At 40.8% G+C, this 27,207-nt stretch overlaps 1 protein-coding gene across 1 annotated transcript in view; it reads left to right on the top strand.

The window, feature by feature from the left end:
* SCAI (suppressor of cancer cell invasion) overlaps positions 1-22,034 on the top strand; it is a 41,773-nt gene extending 19,739 nt beyond the window's left edge. Inside the window, exons 7-21 of the mRNA XM_054393237.1 lie at positions 3,386-3,481; positions 4,093-4,179; positions 4,739-4,837; positions 6,132-6,228; positions 7,639-7,737; positions 8,806-8,958; positions 9,750-9,851; positions 10,535-10,636; positions 11,394-11,472; positions 13,600-13,699; positions 14,169-14,250; positions 19,499-19,571; positions 20,310-20,483; positions 20,679-20,779; positions 21,885-22,034. Coding sequence (XP_054249212.1) covers positions 3,386-3,481; positions 4,093-4,179; positions 4,739-4,837; positions 6,132-6,228; positions 7,639-7,737; positions 8,806-8,958; positions 9,750-9,851; positions 10,535-10,636; positions 11,394-11,472; positions 13,600-13,699; positions 14,169-14,250; positions 19,499-19,571; positions 20,310-20,483; positions 20,679-20,779; positions 21,885-22,034 — 1,594 coding nt within the window. The remainder of the gene's footprint in view (positions 1-3,385; positions 3,482-4,092; positions 4,180-4,738; positions 4,838-6,131; positions 6,229-7,638; positions 7,738-8,805; positions 8,959-9,749; positions 9,852-10,534; positions 10,637-11,393; positions 11,473-13,599; positions 13,700-14,168; positions 14,251-19,498; positions 19,572-20,309; positions 20,484-20,678; positions 20,780-21,884) is intronic.
* The last annotated feature ends 5,173 nt before the right edge of the window (positions 22,035-27,207 follow it).

Raw genomic sequence — 27,207 nt, 5'->3', positions numbered from 1 at the left:
GGATGGCAGTGGTGGCAGCTCTTGTCTGCAAAAATCTGTGGTGAAAGCAGGGTAATGTATTGTCATAAATGAAGTTTTATTACAGCCATGTCAGAATACTATCAAAAGAACAAGTGCTGCTGTCTGTTTCCATGGAGATCTTCCCTGTTCCCCGGGGAGGCGAGGAATCGCGTGGTATTGTGCAGCTATGCCAGCTGCAATTAGGCGAGCACGCTGCTGGAGGGAGATGCGTGTGGACACCCAGCAGTGACCAAGGGCAGCAGCGGCCAAACATCTACCCTGCCCTAACACAGGCTCCTCAGGCACCACCAGCTTCTGTGCGTTGAGAACCAGTGCAGCGCAGGGAGTGAAAGTGGGCTTTATAGGAATCCTTCACCTCATGCAGATGGAGGTGCAGAGTTAAATGAGCAAAGGAAGGTGCCAGGTGAGGTGTAGTGAGCATACTGGCTTACTGAGCCAGCAGTCTGCTCTTGTGGCCAAGAAGGCCAGTGCCATCCTGGGCTGCATTAAGAAGAGTGTGACCAGCAGGTTGAGGGGAGTTCTTCTCCCCTTCTGCTCTGCCCTAGTGAGGCCACATCTGGAGGATTGTGTCCCAGTTCTGAGCTACCAAGTTCAAGCGAGACTGGAGAGAGTCCGGCAGAGGTTACAAAGATGATGAGGGGACTGAGGCATCTCTGTGATGACGAAAGGGTTGGGCTGTTTAGCTTGGAGAACAGAAGCTTGAAAGGAGATCAATGCTTATCAATATCTAAAGGGCAGGGGTCAAGACGGTGAGGTCGATCTCTTCGGTGGTGCCCAGCGACAGGTCAAGGGGCAGCAGGCACAAACTGTAACAAAGGAAGTCCCTCCTAGACATAAGGAAAAGCTTCTTTACTTTGAGTGTGACAGAGATTTGTGCACATACCTACTGCTCAGAATGTGATAGAAGAAAGGTGTCTTTTGGGTGTGTTTTCTTGTTCCCTTACTAGGCCTTTGCCCTAATGACCTAAGCAACTGGGCCTGGAGAGCCTAACTTAGTACAGGTAGGGTTCTTTGAGTCAACTTGCTAGTTAAGTCATTCTTTAAATTAATACCAGGGAACTTTGATTTTTTTTTTAATTATCAACTTTAACATTGCTGTTCTTTTTAACATTGAAACTAGTGTCTGTGCTATTAAATTTAACACTACCTCTTGCTATTTCAAAGCCTGCAGTATATCTTCAGCATGTATTTGGACAGTGTCTTAAATTCTTTTATTTTAGCTAAAGTGTTTATATCTGTTACAATAGAAAGTAGTAAATCATTCCTTGCAGTAAATGCTTTAAATTTGCATGTGTTTGTATGGAGTTATATTTGGATGAAGGTTTTGCTGCACAGAAGTACATGTTTTTACTCCTGCTTACCCCTCACTACATAAAAGTATGTTCCAAGATCTTGAGCAGCCAATTGCAAGTTCAAGGAATTTTTTTTTTTTTTTTTTTTGTAAACTCTTGCCCAGATTTCTTGGCATTTTCATAGCAGCAGCAATTACTGGAATGGTTCTGCAGGCTGGTAAGAGTCGTAGCTGATAGCGGATTCATTTTACATGTAGTAACTAAGCTAGGTCCCTTCAAGCTGTGTGGGAAGTACAGTTGGCTGGTGAGCAAAGGAATATTAATTTCCTTTTCTACCTAGGGTGCTGTTAAAACAATTACAGTCAGCAGAAACACACCAGTATGCTGCTCTGGACTTATTCCTCCAGAGGACATGCCATGGTTTCAAAAGGTTCCCCTTAGTCTCAACCTCCCAGACTTGGAAGTAGAATATGCTGCTATACTGTACTTGTCTGCTGAAGGCTGAGGTGTTGGATGGTACCTTAACCAGCACAGAAATTTGAGGGAGCATGCCCTGAAGAAGTTATTCTTGATCCAAATGAGGGGTTGTGCTGTCTTGAAAAAAAAACTGTTCCACTTCCACTTGCAGAATTGCCTCCTTTCAGTCAGCTTCAGTACAGGCTTGTAGGCATCATGCTCAATGAGACTGAGGGGTTTTGATGTTCTCTGCTGCATTTGTTCCAAGGTTCAAGTAACTGACAGGTGATGACCTTTTGTTAGGACTGATAACATAAACCTTAAACCCTAAAATCCTTAGGACTACATAGTTGGTGGGGTGGAAGTGTGTATCATGGTGTGGAAATCAAGTGAAGGTATGAAAGCAGAACTGAACTGGTTTGACTAACTCATCTTGGAGCAATGGAGACTGACAAGGAAAAACCATGTCTCAGGTTCTGACATACCACTAACTATGAGTTAGAGGGTGACAAATGTGATGATGCAACCTGACCCAGTGAATGTTAGCTGTGAGCATCCATAGGCTTGCTTGACCTGGTGGCATTTGCACAGCTGATTTATGTATAATGTTATAGGATCTGTTTCTGAAACACAGTGAACAGCCTGATCCATTTAAATAAGATTATTTCTTTAATGAGTAGCAAGAAATATTACCAGTCTAAATGAACTAGTTTCCATTAGATTATTCTGATTGCTCTTGGGTAGGGTCTGTTTTGTTTTGTTCCTGTTTGCTTGTTTGCTGTGATATTTTAAGAGTCCAATTTAGCTTTCCATGCATATAACCATAAAATTACTTTTGTTTTAGCACAATAGTAAGATGTTTTCAGTCACCTCTTGGAAATTGCATGTAGGAACATGGTCTTTTGCTATTTGGAGTGGTTATTTGTAGGCCTCCTCTGATGCTGTTGAGAACCCGTTAATATTGAGGAGCCTTGATAAAAGTGTTTACAGGGATTAGAGAGCATGGATTCCCTTTTGCCCTTTAGGCTGCATTTGTCCATAAATACCAATGGCTTTACATGTATTTGATCACTTGACTCAGGTTAGCTTGCTCATGGAGAGCACTGCTTCCATCTGCTGCTGTTATACATGTTGGAATAGCCATTCCAGAATCCCAGACACATCTGGAGAGAACAGGATCGTGTGTATAGGGTGTCAGATGTTCATTATAAATACCACAGAAATACACTGTAAATATACTCTGTGTTTCATAACTATCTTAGAAGTGAATGCCTAGATGTGTAAGTGCTGGAAGCTGTTGGACAGGACCCATCTTGTGGAATATTTTAGGGAAACATGTTTCCAGGGATACTATGGTCAGATCTTTGTGGGATGTTATGGTCAGATTTTTATGTATGCACTTCCTACAAGCTGAGGATTTCCTTGAAGATTCCAGTAACAACAAGGCTTTTAGAATCGACAGGAATCATGGTTCTTGTAGTTCTGGCTGCAGGCAGAATTCTAAAGTCTGAAGTCAATTCTGAACAAAATTATTCTGATATTGACAAACATGCTGCTGTCACACTGGGCTGACTGGATTCTTCTCCCTAACTGTGCTTGTCACTTGTCTCTTGCAGGGATTTACCTCAGTATGGGCAAAAGCAGTGGCAGTCTTATTTTGGGCGGACATTTGACGTTTACACCAAACTCTGGAAGTTTCAACAGCAGCATCGGTAAGAGGATGTTGTAGGCAGACGTTTCTGTGGATTTAAGTGCAGCTTTAATCTCTGGTATTCCTGGAGCCTCAGTTAAGGTTAAGATTTCTCTGTGTTATTGAAGTGTGAAATTAAGGGAGGGAGAGTCACTTCCTGTAGTGCTCCCAGCCTAATGAGTTAATATGTCGCAGAGTTTTCAGTGTGACTTCTTTAACAAAACCTTTTGCCCTACTTGAATGCACTTTGCTTTCACCTATTGCTGAAGAGAAGCTGGGATGATGGCTTCTGCAGTGCAGGACCCATCTGGAATGGTGTGAAGTGTCTTGCTGCAGCATGGGATCTGATCTTTCACACCTTACATTGGCTGCCTAGCCTAAGTGTTCTCCTGGGAAGCTGTGACTTTTTGTTGTGTGTATTTTGTGCAGCAAACCTGTGTCTGGTTCTCACAAGCATACGCGAGAGGAGTGGTCCTTGTTCTGGTGTGCGTACGCAGTGCTGTGAGCTCTGTGAGGGATTGCTGCTGGGATTGCCACACCAGTAATGAAAGCTGAATTTGGCACATGTCTGGGGTGATGTTCTGAGAAATTTTGGAATGCCTTTTCATCTTTCTTTTCTCTCTTGCAAATCAGACAAGTGTTGGACAATCGGTATGGGTTGAAGCGGTGGCAAATTGGGGAAATTGCTTCCAAGATTGGGCAGCTTTATTACCATTATTAGTAAGTATGCTCAGAAAAGGATTTAGTAGAGGAATGCAGTGTTAGTGGCAATTCCATGCCAAACATCTGGACGTTTATCAGTGTTATCAGTTGAGGCATGAGGTCTGTTTCTGAATGAGAAGGCCCTGCGGACTATATGGGGATGCTGCAGAGGAAGGTGCCCATGAGCCCAACACCACATTGCTGGTCACACTGATACTGCCTAAGGGCTTAGCTCCTACCTCAGAAAGGTCCCTAAGTCTTCCATGCATGCTGCATTCGACTCTTGTGCAAAAGTGTGGTTTACAAGTTTGGCAGTTCAGTGCTCCTTTAAACTTTTCAATTAGCCTGTCACCTGTACATATGCATATAAGATGGGTAGATTTGATTGTTATCCAAAATGGAATCCAAGCTCTGAAATCTGTTTTCCCAGCAGGCACAAAGAGTGAAAGTCTGGCTTTCATATGATGTTGCTTGAGAAGGGAGTTTTGCCATGCACAAGATGGTTGAGGGGGCAGGTTGAGGGTTTGGCATGGGTTTCCATCTGAAGCAGTGAGCTCATCTGATTCTTCCCCTGCAGCTTGCGCACTTCAGAAACCAGCTATCTCAATGAAGCTTTCTCCTTCTATTCAGCCATTAGGCAGAGGTCATACTACTCCCAAGTCAACAAAGAAGACAGGTATGTCTGAAAGAATGCCCCTCTTTTTTCAAGATAGAACAATGTATGAAAGCAGTGAGTAACTACAAACTCTAGGAGCGTAACTGGGATAAAATCAGTGTTGTTGAAGGAAGTTTCTTTCAATCCTCCTGCCATGACCTAAAAACCTCAGTATAAGTAAGAGCTTTGCTGTATGACTGAAGGAATAGTCTATTATCTGGTCATGGATAGAAAGCTGTTGGCTCCAAAGGTTTATCATTTTGAGTCCTGAGTAGTATCAGTGATGGGACCTAGTATACTGTGGCTGGAAGATAGGCTAGTTGGGTTGAAGTAGAGGAACTCTAACCAGGCTTTTCAGGGGAACATCAGTTAGTACTGCAGTACAACAGCCCTCTGTAACTGACTGGGACAAGGTCCAAGAGCTTCAGGAGGCATAACTTCTTCCTTTTAAGATGCTATACTGAGCAAGGTACACTCAAAGTAGGGCTGTGCTGTGGCAGTGTTGCCTGCCAAGAACATCCACAGATATAAATAAGAATATCACAGAATAGGTGGAGAACTTAGTTCTGGATTCTAATCTTACATTCTAGCCAGTAAATCTGGGTTTCCTCAGTAGAGCAAAACTAAAGAAGGAATTCTCTGAAGTCATTATCAAGATAAATGCAGAACATTAGTTAGGGATTCTCTTGCTAAGCATTCGAGGATCTCTGGACTTAAACTTTTAATTGCATGTCTCTAGTCTTGCTGATGTCTAAATGCATCTGTGTGCCACAAAAAGATGAAAGCTTCCCTGCTCTGATCTGATACCTGTTGATCCTCTTGTTTCCTCTCTTGAAAATTTCTCAATTTCAGTGTGAGTGTTTGAGCTGTTTCAAACAAGGTAGGATTGACCAAGCATGTTTCTAGACGCTGTCAGAAGGTTTTGGAAATGGATGAGTAATTACGGTCAATGCTGACTTGCAGTTCTCTAGGTTGTTCTAGGTGGGTGAGTCTTGAACCAGTTGTCATGATCAGGTGATGCAGTGGGGTCAGATAGTGCCCATGAGCTATCTACAGCAAGAGCCAGCGATTGTATCTTACTTTGGGGAAGGCTGTGACTTCTGTGATGTATATTTTATGTCCCTGTAATCAATTTTAAATAAACCTCTAAGTAGCCAGGTAACTATTGATCTCCACATGAATTCAGGTAGAACTCTCAATCTGTGGAGTGTTCAGCCTTGCTCTGGTCTTAAACTCATCCTTTCTCTTACCCCTCTTGCCTGCCTGTGTTCTATTTTAATCTCAAATTTGGCTGTGGTGTTTTTGTTGTGTTTAGGCCTGAATTAGTGGTTAAGAAGCTGCGTTACTATGCAAGGTTTATAGTGGTTTGTCTCTTGCTCAACAAAATGGATGTTGTAAAGGACCTTGTAAAGGTATGTTAAAAAGATCGAGGTGCTAAGGGGTGGGAGGTTGCTGCTTATTCAGGGCTTTTTTCCTAATTAAGGAATCCATAATATAGTCTGTTTTAGTTGAAATATCACTCATTTTATCTGTGATGTTACTTGCTGCTGCAGCATAGCTTTTTTTTCTTTTCCTCATTCGATTGATTGTGCTGTTGGATGCTACAGAAGGAGGGAATAACATGTCTAGAGCTACAGAAAGATACAGTATGATATGAACATTTGGCTAGAGAAAAACTTTACAAATGTATGTAGTTAGTTATGAATAAAGTGTAATGTTTGGTGCATGTTATTAGCCTGAAAACATGGGGATCATCTTGGGTACATCTTCATTCCTAAGTGGATTTAAAGACCTCAGTGGAATCTCCCCCTGCAAGCCTTCATGACACATGTGCTTGGAAAGCCAGTGTTTTCTAGCTTAATGCTGAGCTTATTTCTCTTCCCTTCCAAACTGCTATGCCTCTGTCTTATGTCTAGAACATATCCTGGATACATTTTACACCTTCCAGAAATCTATCAAAATTAAACCTTGCTAAATGAGGTAGCTATAGCTGTGAAATTGGAGAGGCTGGATCTGCATATGCCTCTGTTGTGGGAGTAAAGCACTGAATGCCTATAAACACAAGTCTTTGGGTACAACAAATAGAGAACAGGCCAATGCTGATCCTTCCTTTTCTACTGTCTGACATCCAACATAATGAATATCTTCTGTGCATCAGACATTTAATAATGACACTTTAAGCTCAACTGATTTGCTAGCATTGTTTGAACACCAAGTGAAAACATTCCAAGAGCTGCAGCTTAGATAGGGATGTACCCTTTAACTACCACAAAGGAACAGCATGCTGCTCCTGACAGCATATGCTTCCCAAACCCCTCAACAACCTTGCTGCAAGCAGCTTCTGCTACTGACAGTTTTGTGTAGGTTGCATTACTGTCTCTGTGTCTAAGCTTCCTTGAACTGGTAGCTTAGCTTAGTAGCAGCTAAAAAAAACGATACCATTCACTTTCTCAGGGTATTTAAAGTTACTTGTGAGCTGAAATTTGAGTCCTTGGTATCCAGAGCTTATGGTAATAACCAGTGACATAGCTGTATGTGAGTGGGATTGTTAACTCCACATATTCTTTGCATTTGGACCTACTTAAAAGACACTTTGCATTGCCAAAACTCAGTGTAACATTGGCGTTCTGTCTCCCGAAAGAGTGCGTTTTGGCTGGCATGCTACTCAGAAATCTGCTGCATATGTTCTCAAGAAATCTTTTTTTTTTTTTTTAATTATTCTTAAAGGCCAGCACAGCTAACCAAATTGTAAAGTTACTGAATGCCTATTAAGCTCTGAGTTTAAGAAGTCACTGTGTCTATCTCTGAACTTTTTATATCAGGAGCTGTCAGATGAAATTGAAGACTACACTCATCGTTTTAATACAGAAGATCAGGTGGAGTGGAACCTGGTTCTTCAGGAAGTGGCAGCATTTATTGAGGTGAGAATACCATTCCCTTCTAGTTTTTAGTTTAAAAGTAACATTTTCTGAGTTCTTCACTGAAGAATTCTTTTATCACCACCTCTGTGCAGAAAGCAGACTTGCCACGTGCAGGGACAGTATTCCTGTCCCATTTAGTCACTGAAAAGCCTTCACAGTAGCATAACAATGACAGCCATTCGAGTGTCTGAAGAGTCAGACCTGGGCATGTCACCTACTGAGGACAGAAGCACAAAGCTGAGATGCACTTGGTCACCTTACTGGTTTTGCTCTTGGTGTTCAGAAAATGGTGGAATTGAAAGCACAGCAGTTACCACAGCCAATATTGTGGAGAGGCTGCCAGCTGTAGTTGAGTGGTTGGGGAAGCCGATCCAATTTGCTGATGTTTTGGGTGTATTTCAAAGTGTAATGATCTGTCACACTGACTGTGCATAAGCAGTAAATAACAAGAGACCATGGTGCAAGCCTGGCAGCAAACTGGTGGGCTCTTAGCATAGTTGTAATGAGACCAACTTCTAAAGTTTGTTAAAAGGAATTTTTTTTTTTTATTCTGTCAGATGAGACAGTGTTCAGCTTTCCTCCTTTTGTACAAGATACCACTGTGTAACACAAGTATTTGGTGGCATGATCATTTGCTTATCTCCTTTGCTATTTATCTCTAGGAAGGGAAGGCAAACCAAAATAATGCAGGGTTCTTCTCCGTTGTAGGAATGGTTAGTTTACTCAGCATGAATTTGTAAGGTTGGTGGATGACATTTAGTCCCTTGGTATAGAAAAGCTGAAGCTGAGTTTGTGTCATTTAGGAAGTCTGGTTTTCCGATTTGCTGTACTTTACTGGTTTGTACCATGTATTTGCTTGCAGTCTCTAAGAGCTGTTGCTTTTCCAGTGGTAAGGCATTACTCTGTAGCCTGCATACAAGCACACAATATATGTGTGGCAAATGAATTGGAAAAATCTGCCTCAGTTACGGAAAGATTACTCTAAGTGGCAGGACCTTTGGACTTCTCTCTGACTGCAAATCTGTATGTTTTCTTGAATTCCTGATTTATTGTGGTTGCTTTTTTTAGGCAGACCCTGTCATGGTTTTAAATGATGACAACACCATTGTAATCACCTCTAACAGGCTTTCTGAAACAGGAGCTCCGATGCTAGAGCAGGGAATGATAGTGGGACAGCTTGCTCTTGCAGATGCGCTGATTATTGGGAACTGCAACAACCAGGTAACAGAAATTCCAGGCACTTGGGTTTGTGTCTTTGGAGTTCAGAGTCCTTCCCCCTGTGATGTCCCTTCTGATCATATAAGAGATTCCCACAGGGGTGAACATAACAATATTTTGACAGTGATGTTTGCAGTGGCAGCAAGTTCTCAGGAATAAGAGCTAGAAATGAAATGTTAGCTGTTAGACCTGTGATACTGATGTCTTAATGCTTATATTCATCAATTGATTTTCATCTACTGGATTGTTCTTAACATTCAGGCACAAGGGGCCTCTGAGATACATCTAGGAAAAGCTTTATTTAGGCTTTCACTTGTCATCCTCCAACTTGTTGCAACCTCAGCTGCAAACAGGAAAGGGATTTCAAAAGATATTCAAGATCTTGTTTTTTTAGATGATGATGATTGTGAAGTTGTACAGACTTCATGACTTCTCTCTGAGCTCTTTTTTCAGGTAAGCAAGGGAGTTAAACTAGAGCTTGTGTATCTCAGATTTTGTATAAATTCATAGTACTTAGAGGTTTTAGCACTTGATTTATAAACATGCCAGAGAAGTCCAGAATTTGCAAAGTAGGGGGTGAACTGGCCTGGTAGACCAGTAATAAATAGACTTTGTCCTCTCTAAGGTCTTGAAGTCATTCGCAGGTCTTTAGAGATTTAAACATGACACTGACAGAGCCTTGAGAGACAGAAAATGGTCTGTTTGATATGCAGTTAGATCTCTTACTTGGATAATTTCGAAGAAATTCTGTTTAATCTGTATCTGGCAGAATAAACTGTTTGACTGTTTTGCAGGTGAAGTTCAGTGAATTGACAATTGATATGTTCCGAATGCTGCAAGCACTTGAAAGGGAACCAATGAATTTAGCATCACAAATGAACAAACCTGGAATGCAGGTAAGTTCTATTTCAGTGACAAGTCTGGCAGCATATATTAACTGGGGGTTGTTTGCTTAAGGGGGTGTACTCTTTCAGTATTGGCACTGTGCGGAGCAGGTTAGCAAACAGTAGTGGAAAAACCAGCAGAAAGATAGTTGGGCATCATTTCATGAATGATTTACATTGGTCTAGCTGAGGTACTTAAAACAGGGTGCCATGCCTATCCTTGCTCATACTCACCCCTTCTTTTGTTTTCCCTCTAGCAGTCATGCAGCCAGATAAGCTCATCAGCTTGCAAGTTATCTGAACATTAGCTATCCCCTTCAGAGAAAGGAATAGAACAAAATACATTATCTGGAGGCAAAAGAAAATATGTAGATTTTCATTTATTGAGATCAGAAGTGAATTTTTGTACTGTGTTCTTGGGTGGTGCTTTAGAGGGTAAGAAAGATTTAGGTGACAAATTTAAATGAGGGATAATATGAAGTTGTGGTTCAAATACTGTGCATCTTGCCTCACTGTGTAAGTATGCAATGCAGCAGGAGCAGGCCACTTATGTGGGAAATATATTGAAGATGAACATTTTAATAGACATTTAAAGGGTTATGAAACTGATTTGGTAATATATGATTGTTATTTTTGTGTGTGTTGTGTTTTGTTTGTTGGTGTTGGTTGGTTGATTTGTTTGTTTGTTTGAACAGGAGTCTACAGAGAAACCAGCCAGACGAGAAAACCCCCATAAATACCTTCTTTATAAACCAACTTTTAGCCAGCTATATACATTTTTAGCAGCATCATTTAAGGTTTGTGAAATTGGTTAATCTGTAGATTTTTCTTAATAGAGTTGCTGTGCTTATTTTAATAAAGTTGCTGTGTTCTTTGTGCTTAATTATGACTGTACAAGTCAGCAACTTCAGATTTAATGGTAAAAACAGAATATGAATCCTAGAAAGAAACAAGTTTCAGTTTGTTTCAAGAAACTGTAAAGAAACAGCTGGTGAGGTGAAGAAAGTGCATCCTTAGTACTGAGAATTTTGGGTGCCTGCATGCTCAGCCTTTTCTAGAAATTAAAAGCATCTATTTCTTCATGCAGACAGCTTCATGCAGATAGGTGGAAAATAGTTTTCTTTCATAGGTCTATATGGAAATCTGGATGTATTGTGGTTGTTGTCCAGCTGAGAAGGGTCCAAGGGAAGAAGCAGGTGTTGCAGACACTGGGGTATTTGGAAACAAAGAACTTCCATTAGAATTCTGAATTGTTTGTGAGTTAGGATCTGCATGGATCTTGGCAACATTTGGTTTCCACAGCTTGGAATAAGAGATAATAGGCTAGATAATAAGAGAGTATGTGGAAGCAGATGTTTTTTTTAGTGCTTCTTGAACATCTAACACCAGCCTACAGGTCTGTCTACTCACTTCTCTGAAAGGGTGTATGTGATGGGGTAGGGTATATACATACATGAAGAACAGAAGGAGGGGAAGGAGTAGCACAGGTGATGATTATTAAAATAAGCTTACACATTTCTTCCCTTGCCACTCTTCTCTTTATCTGAATTTCAGGAGCTGCCTGCAAACAGTGTACTGCTGATTTACTTGTCTGCCACGGGCGTGTTTCCTTCAGGTCGTTCGGATAGTGAAGGTACAATAAAGGAATGCTCCCTGTCATGAACAGGGCTTGAATTCTCTTTATGTTCCAGGACAAGTGACCAAGAAAGATGTCACAAAGCTCCTTTCAAAAGACAAGTCAATTTTATTCTCCTGTCTGCTTAGTAAGATAACCTTTTTCTTCCACAAACTGTAGTTAATTCCCTGTATTTTAATTAGTGTGCATTAACCTGGGACTTTTTCTAAGGACACATCCAGTTTTTGATGCATCTGAAGCATTAAAAGCTTCATCAATTTTGAAGACCACATGGCTCAGTTGATGCATCAGTGCAAAGTTAATAAAATGGCTAAATGGCACTTTGTGATTCTTTCCAATCTAGCACTATCAGAACATATGGTTGGGAGATGGGTGGTAAAAGGGTTGAAGCTACTGCAGGGACTGTTCTATTTGCACACTTGTTAGCCTGACAATTCAAGCCCTTCTCATGATTTTTGACAAGATTTCTCACCTCATCCTCCTGTTCTTTACAATGTAGCAGAATATTTGGATGCAGCTGCAATCTAAAAGCTGAAAACTGGTTGGCTGAAGTAAAAACGGTCAAAAGCTCTATTTATGTAATTTAAGGGAAAAAAAAAGTTTCTAACATCCTAAATATTGTACACAACTCATCTGTTTGAGACTTGCATTCCTTTATAAGATGCATGCCTTCCTTGTCCATCCCAGTGCATGATTTATATGTTAAAGGGAAAATGTTAAAAGGGAAAAAAAAATCCCTGTCAGCTTGGGATTGTGGCAGTGATTTTTTTTTTTTTCTAATGCTTTTAACATTTTACTTTTTGCTGCAATGTGGTGATAGGTTCTAACTAAACTGTGTTCTTGAAAGCCTGTGATATGTCCAGTTCACTGCATGTGTTGTTTCAGCTTAATATCTTACCTGTAGAGCCATTCAGGTACTGTCACCTGAAGAGCTGCACAGTCAGACTTCAGTTTTCATTAAGTGACTCCCATTGCCACTGCATTCTTTTAATAAGGTAGTGTAGTCTGCAGAAAAGTTCTACCTTATTAAAAGGGAGGGCAGCTGGAAGTTGCACTGTTTATCATCTGTAAGCCATTGGTGTTTGACAGATCACATGAGACATTTGTGACAGTGCTGAACTAATGTATGTTCTGTTCCTAATATTGCATTCCCAAAGCTTCCCTTAAAATGGAAAGATGTCTTCTATATCCAACCTGAAAAAAATTGCATTTGGTAGCCAAATATGGGTAGCCCTAAACTACCACAGCAACCAACTCTGCAAATGTATAACAGAATGAGGAAATCCTAATACTTCATTTTACTAACATTAGTGACATTTCATACCCACATCAATAGCAGAAACATTTCCTAATATCTTTAGAACTCTTTTTTGGGGCAGCATTTGATTTTTTTTTTTTTTTTTTTAATAGCCATTCCTTTCATCTTTGCTCTCCATCAGGTGGGCAGCACAGTTGTGCGAACTTGGCCGAATATTTCTTTAGCTTTCCTTTAGACCACAGCCAGGCTGTGTGCACATAAAAATTATGAATTCTGTACTTGAAAGGTGAAAAAAACCCAAACCTTTGTTTTGTCCTTATCAGGGGAACTGAAAGCATATTCATGCTCTAAGCTCTCTTTTCTCCCCTTTGCAGTGTTGTAACTGTAGATTATGGTGTTACATCTTTCTGAGAGGCTACAGGGGTTTGGATTGATTTAGCCTTACTTTCTAATCAAATTCTAAGCCTAGAATATGTTAGTTCATACTGTAGCTTTACAAAGGCCTTGATTTTCCTGTATGAAATGTGTAATGGGTTTTAAGCTTTTTGCTGTGTGGTGTAACAAAACCCAATATTTAGATCTTTTGGATTATGTTTGTGGATAAATTTGGAATAAATAAATAAAGTTATGAAGCTGCATTGCTTGCTTCTGTTTGATAGATGCTGAAACTACTAAAAGTGCATAAAACTGAGTATGTAGTTAGTGAAGTCTCCACATTCCTCTAGCCCCTCCTTTCAACCTCAGCAGTTCAGATTCGCTTAGTTGTTTGGGATTTGTGGTTGCTTCCTCCTTTTCATAGAATCATGAAATCTGTGATAGAGGTGAGCTGCCTCTGCTAATTTTAGCTTTCTTTTTGCCACGTGTAGGTCCATATGATTTTGGTGGTGTTCTGACAAATAGTAACCGGGACATTATAAATGGAGATGCTATCCACAAGCGAAACCAATCTTACAAGGAGATGCACTGGTGAGTTTTTCTCAGTGTGCAGATGCAGAAGCATGTGTCTTTAATTGGGGGGGGGCTGGAAAAATGCATCAAAGCCTCTCAAATTCAAACTTTTCATTGCAGGGCATCATATGTAGATTAGCTTGAAGTTGAGTGATTAGAAATGAATGTGCAGCCCTAAACAACAGACACTCGAAAAATACTTCTGTGACTTAAGGGAAATTCTTTATTACTAGAATATGTCACAGTAATAGTGGTTGACTTCTTAAGGAGATGAACATCTGTTGGGAGAGCACTAACAAGAATTCCAATAATCCACCATATAGAGAATACTAAATGAGTTTTGTGGTTACTTGACTGGGCAGGGGCATAGGCAATCTGATTGCTTTCTATCTGGACATGGGCAGTTGTGTGAGAAACTTGTGTATTGTCACAGCTTTGCAGCAATTCTAGGGCTCTGTGAATTGTCCCTTTTTTTTTTTTGTTGCAGTCTTCACCCTGGAGATCTCTACCCTTTCACAAGAAAACCCCTGTTCATCATTGTGGACTCTTCAAACAGTGTTGCCTATAAGGTAAGGCTCTCAAAGGCAGCTACTTGTATGGTAGGATACAGTGTCACCCCCTAGTTAGCTTACACTTTTAACAGGCTATTTTTTTTTAAACAGTTTGTATTCAGTCTTTCTTTTCTTTTGAGGTTGTGCATGCTAGTCAGGATCTGATCCTATGAATAGGAACAAGAAGGAGAAGCACATGAACAGCCGCTCATTGGAAAGTAATAAATCCTCCTGGAGGGAAAAAAGGTTCAAGATTTCCAAGGTCTCTGGTGGGAGGTTTATTTTTGTTATATACCAAAGACAAATCTTGGTGTGTGTGCATGGGGGAGGGAGATAACTAATCTGCTCTTTTTTTTTCCAGTCATCCACCACTCAGTTGCTTTTAAGCAACAGAAAGGAGTCAAAGCATTGAGCCTGATCTTATAAAACACGGGGTGTCTGAAAAGTATCTGAACCAAGGAAATAACAAGACTCAAATTAGCATCCAGTGTTACTGTAGAGTGGTATATGCTTGGACAATGAGCCTCCTTCCTAGGGTGCTATGGATTTACAGTAGAATTACTCCATGCCAAATCACCTTTGGGAATCTGCAATTCGGGTAATATAGAAGCAGGCATTTTCAATCTTGGTTGCCAGTTGAATCTGGATAGCATTACAACATCCATTTCAGTCATGAATGGGATATTAAGAATATGCTGGATCTGGGGAAAGTGCCACTTCCTTATGTCTTCCTTTTATAGCTCCATTATTTGCAGTGAGGAAAGTGAATGTTCGCAGCTGCATTTCAGAGGAGGAATAGGGACGTCTAGTGGCCAGATGAACTTGTTCCTTGTTCAGTATCCTCAGTCTGTGTCATTTGTTTTAAAGCCATTTGTTGGCCTAGGAGGGGTTCTAAATCAGTGATGAGTATAATACAGAACAGCTCTATGTTGAGCCAGGGAACTTTTACCTGACAGTCTAAATAATGACCTGCCCTCTCTACAGGGTTTTTGGTTTGTTATACTGTAATGCATTACAAAGGCTTTTCAAATACTACTGCATTTCATTCCACCACACTAGATTTCAGTGCAAAGCTACTTTTTATTAAGTTCCTTTCTCTACTTAATAGCAGCAAAACACACTTAAAATTATTTACTTGTCTTTCTGAGAAGGTGAGGATTTGATAGGGATTATTTTCCTCTGCTCTATCCTGACATTCATTCTGGTATAACAACAGGGGTATTTGGTTTTGTTTCAGAGGGAAAAGTGGAGCATGGGTCTTTGGTTTTGTTTGGATTTTTTTACTCCCTTCCTCTCTAGTAGAAGTGCTGAAATATGTCAAGAGGATCAGTTCTGTAAGAGAGAGTAAGGAATTCATGGTGATCCTTAATTCAAGTAATGCTCAGGATTCTGTAGCCAGCTTAGAGCAAAGGCTCTGTTTTGAGGTGATGGATTCCCACACGTAGATTTGTAGCTCTTGTGAGAATAATTGTCAAGTGTTTATAGTAGTGTGCACTTTATCTGTTACATTTAGATTTGATAATTAAATTTTCTTTAGGTTTTGTGGGCACACAGTAAGCAAAAACTGTACTCTCCATTTAGTTTCTTTTCCTTGTTCTGCAGTGAACCAACCATTAGCAGTGTAAAATACATCAGTGCTTGCTCTGTTAAGTGTGCAGAGCAGCTGATGTGAGAGAAGTCCAACTCTGCATGTATGTAAGGAGTACAGAAATGAGAGGTTTGGAGTTATTTCAGGACAGGATTACAGAAGTGACTGTTAGGAGCTCTGAACCAGATCAGAATCACGTGGGAACAATTATGAGTAACCTAAAAAGAGAATGAAGGAAAAAAAATGCAGCATGGACCCCTGTTTAAAGAAATAGATTCAGCCTTTCAGAACTCACCTTCACAATCTGTTGCCACTGAACCAAAGCAGACAGATGTGTAGGGATGGGGTCTTTTTTCAGCTAAAGGTAGATGGCAGAGCTCTCAAGCTCAGTATTTTCTAGCCCTTGTAAATTCCTGCTGTCATTCTATGCGTGCTTACGTGCTCGGGTCCTTGTCACCAGAGTAGACTGATAGGGCTGTCCTGTGTCTATCCTCTGAGTGTGTTGTGAAATGCTTTTAGATTCAAACACTGGCACAAAGAAAGAGATTCTATGCAATTGTGTGAGAAGTGAAGTCAGTGTACTGACTTCTCTCTGCATGGCTGCTCTGATCATTTCTGTTAGGACAGTAGCTATCCTGACATTTAAATGTCAGCGCTAGCAATACTGGCAGTAACAGCAACTGCTCACACATCTTTTTCTACAGCCCATTTCTGCTTTCCTGCATGCATTCTCCTCCTCTCCTCCTCTCTCCCTCTCTGGAGGGCTTAAATGGTGATGACTGAAAGTAAGTCTTGCCAGGAAGCGAGCTGCCAGTTTGTCAAATCAGCAGCACTTGAACAGCTTCCTCCCCTATATATTTAGCTGAAAGTGGAAGATAGCTGCAATTCCAGCATATCTACTTAAAGCCATGAATTTATTTTTTTTAACACTTCCATTTAAATATAGATGGCTGTGTTCTTGAAGGTTACCACTGTATATGTGGATGAAATTGTATATTTAAATCAGTATCTTCTTGTAGCTGTGGTTGTCTTTAAGATTGTGGTCAAATGCAGTCTTAAAATAAAAAACAAACAAACAAAAAAACCCAAACCAGAACGAAAACTCTAGCCAGTGAGAATGCAAGGCCTTTGTCAGTGATGTGGTGTAAATATTCAGCTTAGTAAAATTTTTATATGAAGTGACTTCTTCTGCAGATGATGGGTAGTTCTTTTTTTTTGGAAAAAGATTTGTATGACACACATTTTTAAAAGCAGCAATGCTTTTGCTGGAAAACTTGAATACTGAAGTGAAAAAACAGAGGCAATTCTGAAACAAAAATGTGTTCTACCTTTTTTGGAGCAGTCCATGCACTGAAAAGTAGGGCATTCCTTATCCAACATCTAGACTGCAGGGCAGGTTTTCCTGATCATCTGCTCCAAGCCATGGCTGTAACAGGCTCCTGTCCCTTTGCTGCATGCATGCCCACAGCACTTTTCTGTGGAAATGGGGAGCAAAGGTGGTGGTGGTAGCAAGTGAACCCTGAACCCTGATGTTCACCTGGGCTATGGCAGGAAATTGTGTCTGGGCAAGAGGAGAGACAAGTCTAGCAGCCTGAGAGTCTTCTCCTCCTGGATGTGTAGTTTAGATGCAGCAGCTGGCACAAGCAGCCATCTTGCAAAGAGCCATTCTGGTTTAAACTGTCTAGTTTCTCCCTGTGCAGGACTTCCCAGCTGTGTTAATTTACCGTCTGCTGGGACAGAGTCCAAAAAGATCTCAGATACTGTGAATGAGTAATGTCCTTTCCTGAGATATATGAGTGACCCTTGGGTTTGCTTCAGAGCTGGAGGCAGTGTTTAACTGCATTGTCATTTTTACTGCTTTGGTCTCTGACTGGGCGATGCAAGGTAGACATTTTGAGTCTGCTCATGAGCATGCACATTACCTGAGACCATGTAACCTGACAGTGTCTTACCAGCTCAAACTGGCTGTGTCTGGGGTGACTCCTACAGTTTAAAGGTTTCTTTATAGTGTAGTTTTAGTAATTACTGGCTTGGTTTCAGCTCCTGTCTTCATAGCAGTAGTCTTTGTTAGAGACCAAACCATAGTATCTAGCATTATAAATCTCCCTTGGGCTCTTAATGAAATAGGTTAGGCCTAGTCAGCAGTCTGTCAGATATGGGAAATGTTTGATTTTGATTAGACCAGATGACTGTCTATTATAGTACTTAGCAGACATAGATTAAATTAATTCACAGAAGCTAATTTAATTGAAATATACTGTCTGGAAGGGAAAGTTCCATGTGAACTAAGCAGAAGTCAGAAAGAATATAAAAAAGCTTTTTTTTTTTTTTTTTAGATTGTGGACAGGCAGATTCTTTTAGCATTGTGTACCTTGCACTATGAACCTGCCAGCTGAAAGAATATAATCTGCAAACACGTGTGTTATATTTGTGCTCCAGATGCATGGTTTGAACATGTGCTGTGATGGGATGCAGACAGGATCCATTACATGTTTTATGTCTTTGCAAGCTTTCAGTCTTAAGAAAGCTGTTTTGGTGAGATGTGGCAGCCAATGAGGTTGTATAAATTAATTTTTAATTACTTTCTTTTTATGATGCTTATTACCAGTCAGTGTACTTGCCAGACAGACAAACAGTAGGACTATTATCAGATAAATACTGGTGAAACTGGACACTGGTGTCAGTTGAGGTTTCTGGAGAAATTCTTGTGCAACAGAATGCTTAGGCAATGTTTAAGGTGCTGGTAGAAGGTGCATGAAAGAAGTCTTCAGTATTCAGAAATGAGTGCTCAGTATAGCAGATGTTAAGGTTATGACACACTTGCTTTAAAGGAAACTTTAACATTTTTCCCCACTGGGCTCTTCTGTTTCATCAGAAATAGTTCCTCCTGCTGGAAAGAAAAAGGGAAAGAACTTGCTTTGACTCAATAGTTCAGTTGGTATTGACGAAAGGTGCTAGATCTGTTTTAACCCAAAAGCCAGTGGTTTTCCCTTTTAATGCAGAACATTATTAATTTTTTAATATTATATTTCTATTAAAAGCTATATATCTATGAAATTAGTGTCTGCTATCAGTAGCAGTGAAATGTAGGAATTCTAACTACTTTTTAAATGTAATGGGTTATGTTAGGCTTAGATTAGGTTGTATTAGGGTTACAAAGGCTCTGGGGAGACCTAATAGTGGCCTTCTAGTACCTGAAGTTGGCCTAGAAGAAGGCTGCAGAGGGACTGTTTACAAAGGCCTGTAACAACAAGACGAGAGGCAATGATTTGAAATTAGAGAAGAGGATATTTAGATTGGATGTTAGGAACAAGTTCTGCACCATGAGGGCGCTGGAACAGGTTGCCCAGGGAGGTAGATGAGGCCCCATCCCTGGAAATATTCAAGGTCAGGCTCCGAGCAACCTGATTGAGTGGAGGATGTCCCTGCTGACTACAAGGAGGGGTTGGACTAGATGACCTCTGGAGGTCCCTTCCAACCCAAACCATTCTATGATATTGCTTCTGTGCTGTGATCTGAGTGAGTCAACATGTCAGGGGCTCACTGCTAATGCTGAACTGTGTGATGGGCAGTAGTAATGTGTTCTCTGTCATTAAGAGTCTTTGTACCCTTAACCTGCTGAATATTCTAAAGAAAGCAAAGTGACCATCAATACTTCCAAATTTTTATCTGTTACAGAATTTCACAAACTTATTTGGACAGCCATTGGTGTGCTTGCTTTCTCCAACAGCATATCCAAAAGCATTGCAAGGTATGTGTAGTATTGCATGTCCAAACAAGTTGCATCTATCCCATAGAAGTACAACTTACATTCTTCAGGAAAAGATAACTTTTCCTCACTGTGTAATCCCTAAATCGGGTTAATGTTTCCTTAAGAACTAAAATAAAGTTCAGTTACTGTTTATGGTAAATAATTTATTCCAACAATAATATTTCTACCAACAATTATATTTATACTGATAGCTTGAACAGGTGCTAGGAGGCAAAGCCTCTCCTACACAGAGGCTCAAAAAATTGCCAGCCCAGTGCTGGGATGATGATTATTGGCACTTTGGGTTGCTTTAATAGTCCCAGAAAATGAGCAGTCAGATTTCAGGAGGGGGTGGCATGATGCCCAGTTTTTTTTTTTTTTTTTACTGGAATGAAAATGTCCATTAATACTGTAGGATTCATAGTTAGTATCTTCTATCAGTCGTTTCTGTTCCTGTGTTCAAATTACGTGCTCAAAATGAAGAAATAAGCCTCCCAGAATTCATGAGAAGATCTCATTTCTTGGTGTTAATGCACATCTGCAGTAAGCCTTTATTGCTAGTCATTGCATCATTTGGAGAACAGATCTGCCACAAGAGGAAGAGTTTCTCTGTTACAGAATGTAGTGGATGAGCGACTTCACTCTGTGGCAGGAACAGCTTTTCTGGTTTGTGTGCCAAATGTATCTCTTTGTCTATTGATTGATCGATTTTGATTTTTTTTTTTTAATGTTTTTTAGATCAGTCTCAGCGGGGTAGCCTCTTCACACTCTTCCTGAACAATCCTTTAATGGCATTCCTGTTTGTGTCTGGATTATCAAGCATGCGCAGAGGGCTGTGGGAGAAGTGTCAAGATTACCTTAGAAAAATCAACCGAGATATTGCCCAGCTGCTGACCCACTCTCGGTCCATAGGTACGAGCCTGAAGATGCACAACTCAGCCTTCAGCAGATGCTAGTTTTAATTGCTCAGCCTTTCTGAGGGACAGAGTAGGGCATAAAGGGAATGCACAAGAATTCATATTGGTCTCCCCCAAGAGCTTTTATTTTCTTTCTTTTTTTTTTTTTTTTAAGCCTTTCTAAACTGAGTTTCCTTTGCCTTCTCCACAGATCAGTCGTTTCTTCAGTTTTTTGGGGATGAATTTCTTCGCTTGCTTCTAACAAGATTTATCTTCTGTTCGGCTACTATGAGGATGCACAAAATTTTCCGGGTATGCAGGGCTGTGTGTCTCTTTGTGAGAACAAGAATATAGTGCATAGAACTGCACTGCCTCAGGATGGAAGGGTCTTAGGGCTAGGCATATCACTGTGACTTCAGAAAGATAACTGATGCTTACATGCTAATGCCAGCAGCTCATATGATTCTGTGCCTTTGTATCTTCCAAAGGCAAGAAGCCTTTGACTTGGTGAAGCCTTATTCCTCTATATAAGTAGCAGACACACTGCAATTTATTTATGTCGTTCTGACTGCTCAAAAATTTCCTCTTTATAATACAAGATTATTATTTCTACACAGCTAAGAAGGAGTAGAACAAGAATATAATAGGAAGTGGGGAGGATTAGGACATTATTGATGGGATGTATTCTAGTGTGAATGGATTTTGAAAGGTCTTTGAAGTGTAAATGAATAAGCTAGGCAGGAAAATGGTATTTTTCCCTCTCTGTTGGATAATTCTGTGCCAAAAGTGAAGTCTGCTTCTAGACCAACACTATTTTATGTACGTGAGGGTTGGCTTATAAACAGCCTGCTCCATTTTATACACTGCAAGAAAAAAATGGAAGTTGAGCACAGGAAGGCACAGTATTCATCTGGTCTCACTGCAGACATCTGGTAGCTTTCCAAGCTGAAGTAGCTGCCTGAACTGCTTTTGTGTCAGGGAAAAGCAGCAGGTTCTCTGTTAGTGGGGATAGATTTACCCCCAGTGTCTTAGATATTGTTTTTAGATTAATCTCCCACTGGAGATGCTTGCATGTCTGTAATTTCAAGAAATGAACTCCAGCCTAGTAGGTAAGTATATGTGAAGTCTTTCTGTCTTTTTTTTTGGGGGGGGGAGGTGGGGGGGGGAGTAGGGTGGTTCTTTTCCTTTTTCTGCAAGCACAGTAACTCTCTCAGATGAATGGACATTTGTATTGTCACTATGACCATCTCTGAGTCAATCAAAAGAGAAAACTGAAAATGCTGGAATATTTTTATCTCTCCATGGCATGCTAAACAGGTTAGAAACCTCATAGGTGAAGTTGGCCTTTTGCAATCTGCTTTGTAAAGGGTGTAAAAAATAAATGAATGTCTGATTCTTTGTTTTCACTGTCATCTAGCAGGAGACTCGAAATTATCCAGAATCTTATCCTCAGCTGCCAAGAGATGAAACAGTGGAGAACCCTCACCTCCAAAAGCACATTTTGGAGCTGGCTTCCATACTGGATGTCAGGAATGTTTTCCTGGAAAACACCCTCGATGACTATTAAAAGAAACTGTCTTACTGCAAAGGGATTTCCCTGGCCACAGATTTTGAATGGTGCAGTTTTATAATGTGAAAATCATAAGAGGAAGTACTTGATTTTATTTTTAAATTTAGGACCATTATTTTAAAAAGTAATAATAAACAGCTGTTAGTTTAGCTGTTCCATTCTGTATGGGGTCAATTTTATAAGCAGAAGTTTTCATGTCTTTTAAATGTTAAACTAAAGAATCACTAGAGGTTTATTTCTGGTCTTGTGGCTATCAACCACATTTCCAACAGCTGATCCTAAGCATAGAAGTATTATTGGTTACCTTTAGCCCACATTTGTGGAAATCCTTTATTTTTATACAATTTTAAGAAATTGGGAAAAAAACAATAGAAAAAGCAGTATTTTATCCCCAAAGAGTCTGGATTTGAAATAGTAAAGATGGAACCACACAGTGCAAACCAGCAATAGCAATAAAAGACAGTTCTTCATAACAAATATATTTTTTCAGTCTTAGGGAAGTTAGTAGACAAAACTATGGACAATTAAGTTGCATTTGGAGTAGTGGGTTTGAAGTGAAGATATAAAGATGCTATTTAATGCTCCCTATAAATTTGACAGAGCAATTTTATATGTGAACTTTGTACTGCTGGCCAAGGACATGATTTCCACTCTGCCTGACTTGGCAGATGGTCAGCAGATCACCAAATTGCAGAACCAAGGAAGCTAGCTCCCATCTCTCACTGTAACATGGGCCATCTTGCTGTTTGTATTGCTGCCACAGCTTTCCAGGAGGAGGAAACACTTTTAATTTTGAGGGATTAGATAAAAATTCTTACATTTCCAGCAGGTGTTATCCCTCCTTTCCATGTGTGGATGGAATGTGTGCCTCCTGACAGGAGGAATGTGTGCCTCCTTTCAGCTCCTGACAGGAGCTGAAAGAATGTCACATCTAGTATTGCATACAAGCCCTTCCTGTCACTCCTTTATCTGACCCATCCATGTTGGATCCCTGTGCCCTGGGAGAGATGCTGATGCTCCTTTTGCAGCTTAAACAAAATGGGTGCTGCCCTAAAGCCCTGTTAATGTTTTGCATGCCCACCATTGCATTTGAGTCCTACCTTTGAACCAGTAAAATTGAGGGGTTGTTAATGATGTAATGCAGCACTACAGGCTCACTCAGCCCATGAGGCTCAGTCTGGGTATGTTAAGGAGTTCAGTGGCTTAAAAATAAGGAGTAAAGGCGCTTGCTGGAAAAGGCTGTTGTGATTGCTGGGGAAAAGTGCTTGCTGCCTCCTTTGGACTGGCCTGCCTTCTTGCCAAGCTAGGAGACCTCTTGCAACTCCTGACAGTGAAGGTGTGAGCAAGGAGAAGATGAAAATATTTTAAACTTTTAAATTAAAAGGTCCATTGTCGTTGTTCCATGGGCTGCTAGAAGAGAAGTAATAGGACAAGTCTGATCCATGCTTTTATGTCTCTTTTTAGGTGAAAAAATACAGAACTTGGTGACTGCCATAGATTCATGGTAGGCCTGTTTGCAGTGCCAGCATACAAGGTATGATTTAGTCAGCTGGAATAGCAAAAGGCAGCAGGTCAGCACTGGTGGACCCCATTCAGCTGAGGAGAGCACAGTATGGAACAGCAAGAATGGCTTGGAGTGTAGCTGGGAAGTTTGCATGAAGGTTCTTTGTAGCTGGGCTGAAGCTTATGCCAACCATTCTTTAATTTCCCAAGTGTAAAAAATTCTGTGAATGCTAGTGTTTTGTTCTGAGCAGTCTTGAAGCTGGTATATTGAACCCCCCCCACTCCCTCCACTTGGTGCTGCTCCTCTTTGAACTTTGGCAGGACTTCACTACCTGGGTTGTGGAGTTTCTTTTAACATATGTGTGTGTGTGTGCGTGTGTGTTCTCGGCGTCTGTGTGTATATGTACAATACTCCCACATCTACTGGCTGGTGTAAATTGTAAATATGTATATATGTACAGGTACTTGTATATGTATTAAAAAGATTGAAACAATACCATGTCTATATATATAAAATTTATATATACACACATACGCCACTTTGGGTGCATTCCACAAGGAGCTGAAGATCATTTGTGGCTGTAGTAAAGGTTATGGCTCTTCTGCCATTGTAATTTGCTGTTTCCAGGGAGTTAACACTTGGACCTTGAAGTCATTCCTAACTGGTTTCAGGCACAGGAGGTTTTAGTCAGGGGAAGGAGAACTCCTGTATTTATTACAGTCATACGATTTGTGTCTTCTTAACTGTGAAGCTGATATCTGCCTTTCTTTTTGGTAGGAGGTCCCTGGTTATTAAGACATGAGATTATAGAAGCTAAAGACACAGAAAGCTTTTAATGCAACAGCGAGAGGGAGATGGATTATCTGTTGCCCTGCCTGCTGTTCTTCCACCAGCAGTGTTCAACTTGCATGGAAAAGGGGAATTTAGTCTTCCCCAGCTCACTGCCTTCCAACCAAATGTTTTTGCTTTGCTTTAGCTTTTGCTTTGATGGAGCTATTCTCATTTTGGTACCGTATATCTGGAAAAGATATTTCTAAGCACAGGAGCCGTGATGATTCCATTAGTGTGGGCTGGTGAACCTCTGTGGGATGGGGCTTGTTAATGGACTGGGAAAGCCTTATCAGACCCAGTCTTCATTTTAGCTAGGCTGAAGTGTGGAGTCCTTGCTTGTGATCTGAGAGGCTTCTAAACCATTTTGCAGCCTTAAGAAGAGGTTCTGTTTGCTGGTTACTAAGATAGATCCAATCAGAGGAGAGTGCACTTAAAAAAAAAAAAATTAAAAATCCTGAAGCAGACAGAATGTAGGAGGAGAATGTAAGACCTTGAAATTAGTTCAGAAATGGAACTTCTCATTGGTGACTGTTCAAATCAGAAATCCATTTCTGAGGTCCTTCATTCTCTTCCTACCTACTGACCTTCTCTTCAGAAGGTGCACTGCTAGTGGGGATATTCAGATAAAGATTTCAGCCCTGTTGTGTCCCTAGGAGTATGGAATTGCACTTTGTAAGCAAAGGGCTGATACCCTCTGTCTGCTCTAACTGGATAGGATGAGTATCTGTTCTTGGATTTGAGCCAGCCTCCTCCCTTCCCACCCAAAGCAATTGCATTCAAGATGAAAATACTGGTATTTTCCTCTCTGAGTAAAAGCTTGCCTTGTTTGAACTTACTAAGTCATTCTAAACTTGTGCTACTGTGTGCTGTGGTCATAGGTACCTTCTCAATGTATGCTTGTATGTACTGGAGAAAAATTTGGTTTCTGTATCTAGCAGTCTTCACTGTGAAAGTAGAGCAAAGACTGAACCAAGTGAGAACAAGTCCTTTTCATCTCAGGCCTAATGCCTTCCCTCTTGTCTTGCTCTCCCTTTCTCCATGTATATTTATTGCTTATGTTAGGAGATTAGATTTGCCACCACCAGGCAATACTGAACTAAAGGGGTCAATTCTGCATGTAACAACACATTGAGAGAGTGAGAATGTGAACTGGACTGTATGTGTCCATACTGGACTGCTTCCTGCCTAGCTCCCTGCTTACTTCATGTGGTGTGATCAAATGAATCCTGCTCTCAGAGCAGGCACCTCTGTTTGTGCCCTTTTCAAACTGGCTTTAGAACATCTAGCCAAAGTTACTGCTGTTGCCTTTTGTTTTTTCCCTTTTGACTCCTCAGAGTCTTTAATGCCCTGTTTTTTAATTACTCTTGGGATGTGTCATTTTGCTTTGTGTGCAAGCTAAACGGACCACTAACTTCTGTGAGCTGTGCAAACTGGACTTTCTCCCTGGAGCACTTTCTTGAGAAGTTTCAGGACCGTTTGTGTGGGTAGCGCATCAAAATAATTTTCGTCAAGTCATGACTTTCCAAACCCCTCAAGACTCTCCCCAGGGAGAAGCTCAGAGGAAATAGATGGGAAGGAGAGGAAATTAGGCTTCAAATAATCACCTTCGAAAGCTCCAACATCAGTAGTTCTGGTCAGACTTCTGTAAGGACAGGATGAAAGTGCTGCTCCAAGACCCATCCCTAGCATGCTGTTGTGAAGCGACTCCCCTGTCCCGCTGCCTTGCCTTGTGCTGTAACTCCATGATGTACTGCAAGTCTGCTTTTTCCTGACAGTTAAAAAAACTTGGAATCTGTCTGAACAACTTTTTTGTCTTGAGCCTTCTTTTGTTCAAGTTTTATCTATTAGATTTTTCAGTAACTGTTCTGACCAGAGATCACCAATGATAGCAGTGGCAGAGCCTTCTTTCAGTTCTGCCCGGTGCATGATAATGGCTGCTTGGTGTCAGTCACTAATCTGTGGTGACCACGGCTGCTCCTGGGACTGAGGGATCTCTGCAGGTGGTAGCAACATGAGTAATCTTACAAGCAAGGGGAAGAACCCAGTTTACAGAGCTTAAAGCTGCTCTGTGCAGCTCCTTAACTGTAGATGAGCCACAGTCAGCCTTCATGGGAAGGATACAGATGCAGAGGACAGGGGCAGAATTCTCCAGAACATGGAGATGATACCTTCCTGAGGTGGCTCTCTTGTATTTTTAATGTCTTTTAGAGCAGTACTGTTTCTGTGACCAAACCTACTGCAGGTGCTTTAATGATCTGGATGCCCACAGGGCAGGGGAGGAACACATCAGACACACATCTGCTTTATACACAGTGACGTGTTATTTTTTTTTTCTCCTCCAAACCATTATTCTGCCAAGACAGAGGAGACTTGAGTTCAGGATTTCTGACTTTGACAAATCTTTTGGGGGAGTAAGGAGCGTTTCTGAATTTTATTGACATACTAATGTGCCAGCTGCCCACATGCACACATAGATGGTTTGCTGTTAAAGATGCTGCTTTCATTCACATCAAGAGCAGAGTTCAGTGCAATTTGCTGGCCCAAAGCAGTTCCCTGAGCAGTTCAGCTCCTACCAGATCCAGTAACAGCAGCTGGTCCTTCAAGAATAACGGCCTGGTGTGACTATCTGCTCCACTGACTTTGCAGATTTTTTTTTTTTTTTGGCATGTGTTCATTATTATCACTTCTCAGTGACTTGTTGGGGGCAGCATTCTGCATCATGCAGGCTAAAAAGCACAAGTTGCTTCTGCTCTGGCTGAGGCTTGGTAAAAAGGATGAGGGGACCACAAGTGGGAGAGGGGGTGCTCTGAAAAGGCAGAGAGGAACTGTGCCTCA

The sequence above is a fragment of the Indicator indicator genome, chromosome 28, assembly GCF_027791375.1.
Source record: "Indicator indicator isolate 239-I01 chromosome 28, UM_Iind_1.1, whole genome shotgun sequence".
Taxonomy (NCBI): Eukaryota; Metazoa; Chordata; class Aves; order Piciformes; family Indicatoridae; genus Indicator; species Indicator indicator.
This window is presented reverse-complemented; position numbering and strand designations above follow the sequence as displayed.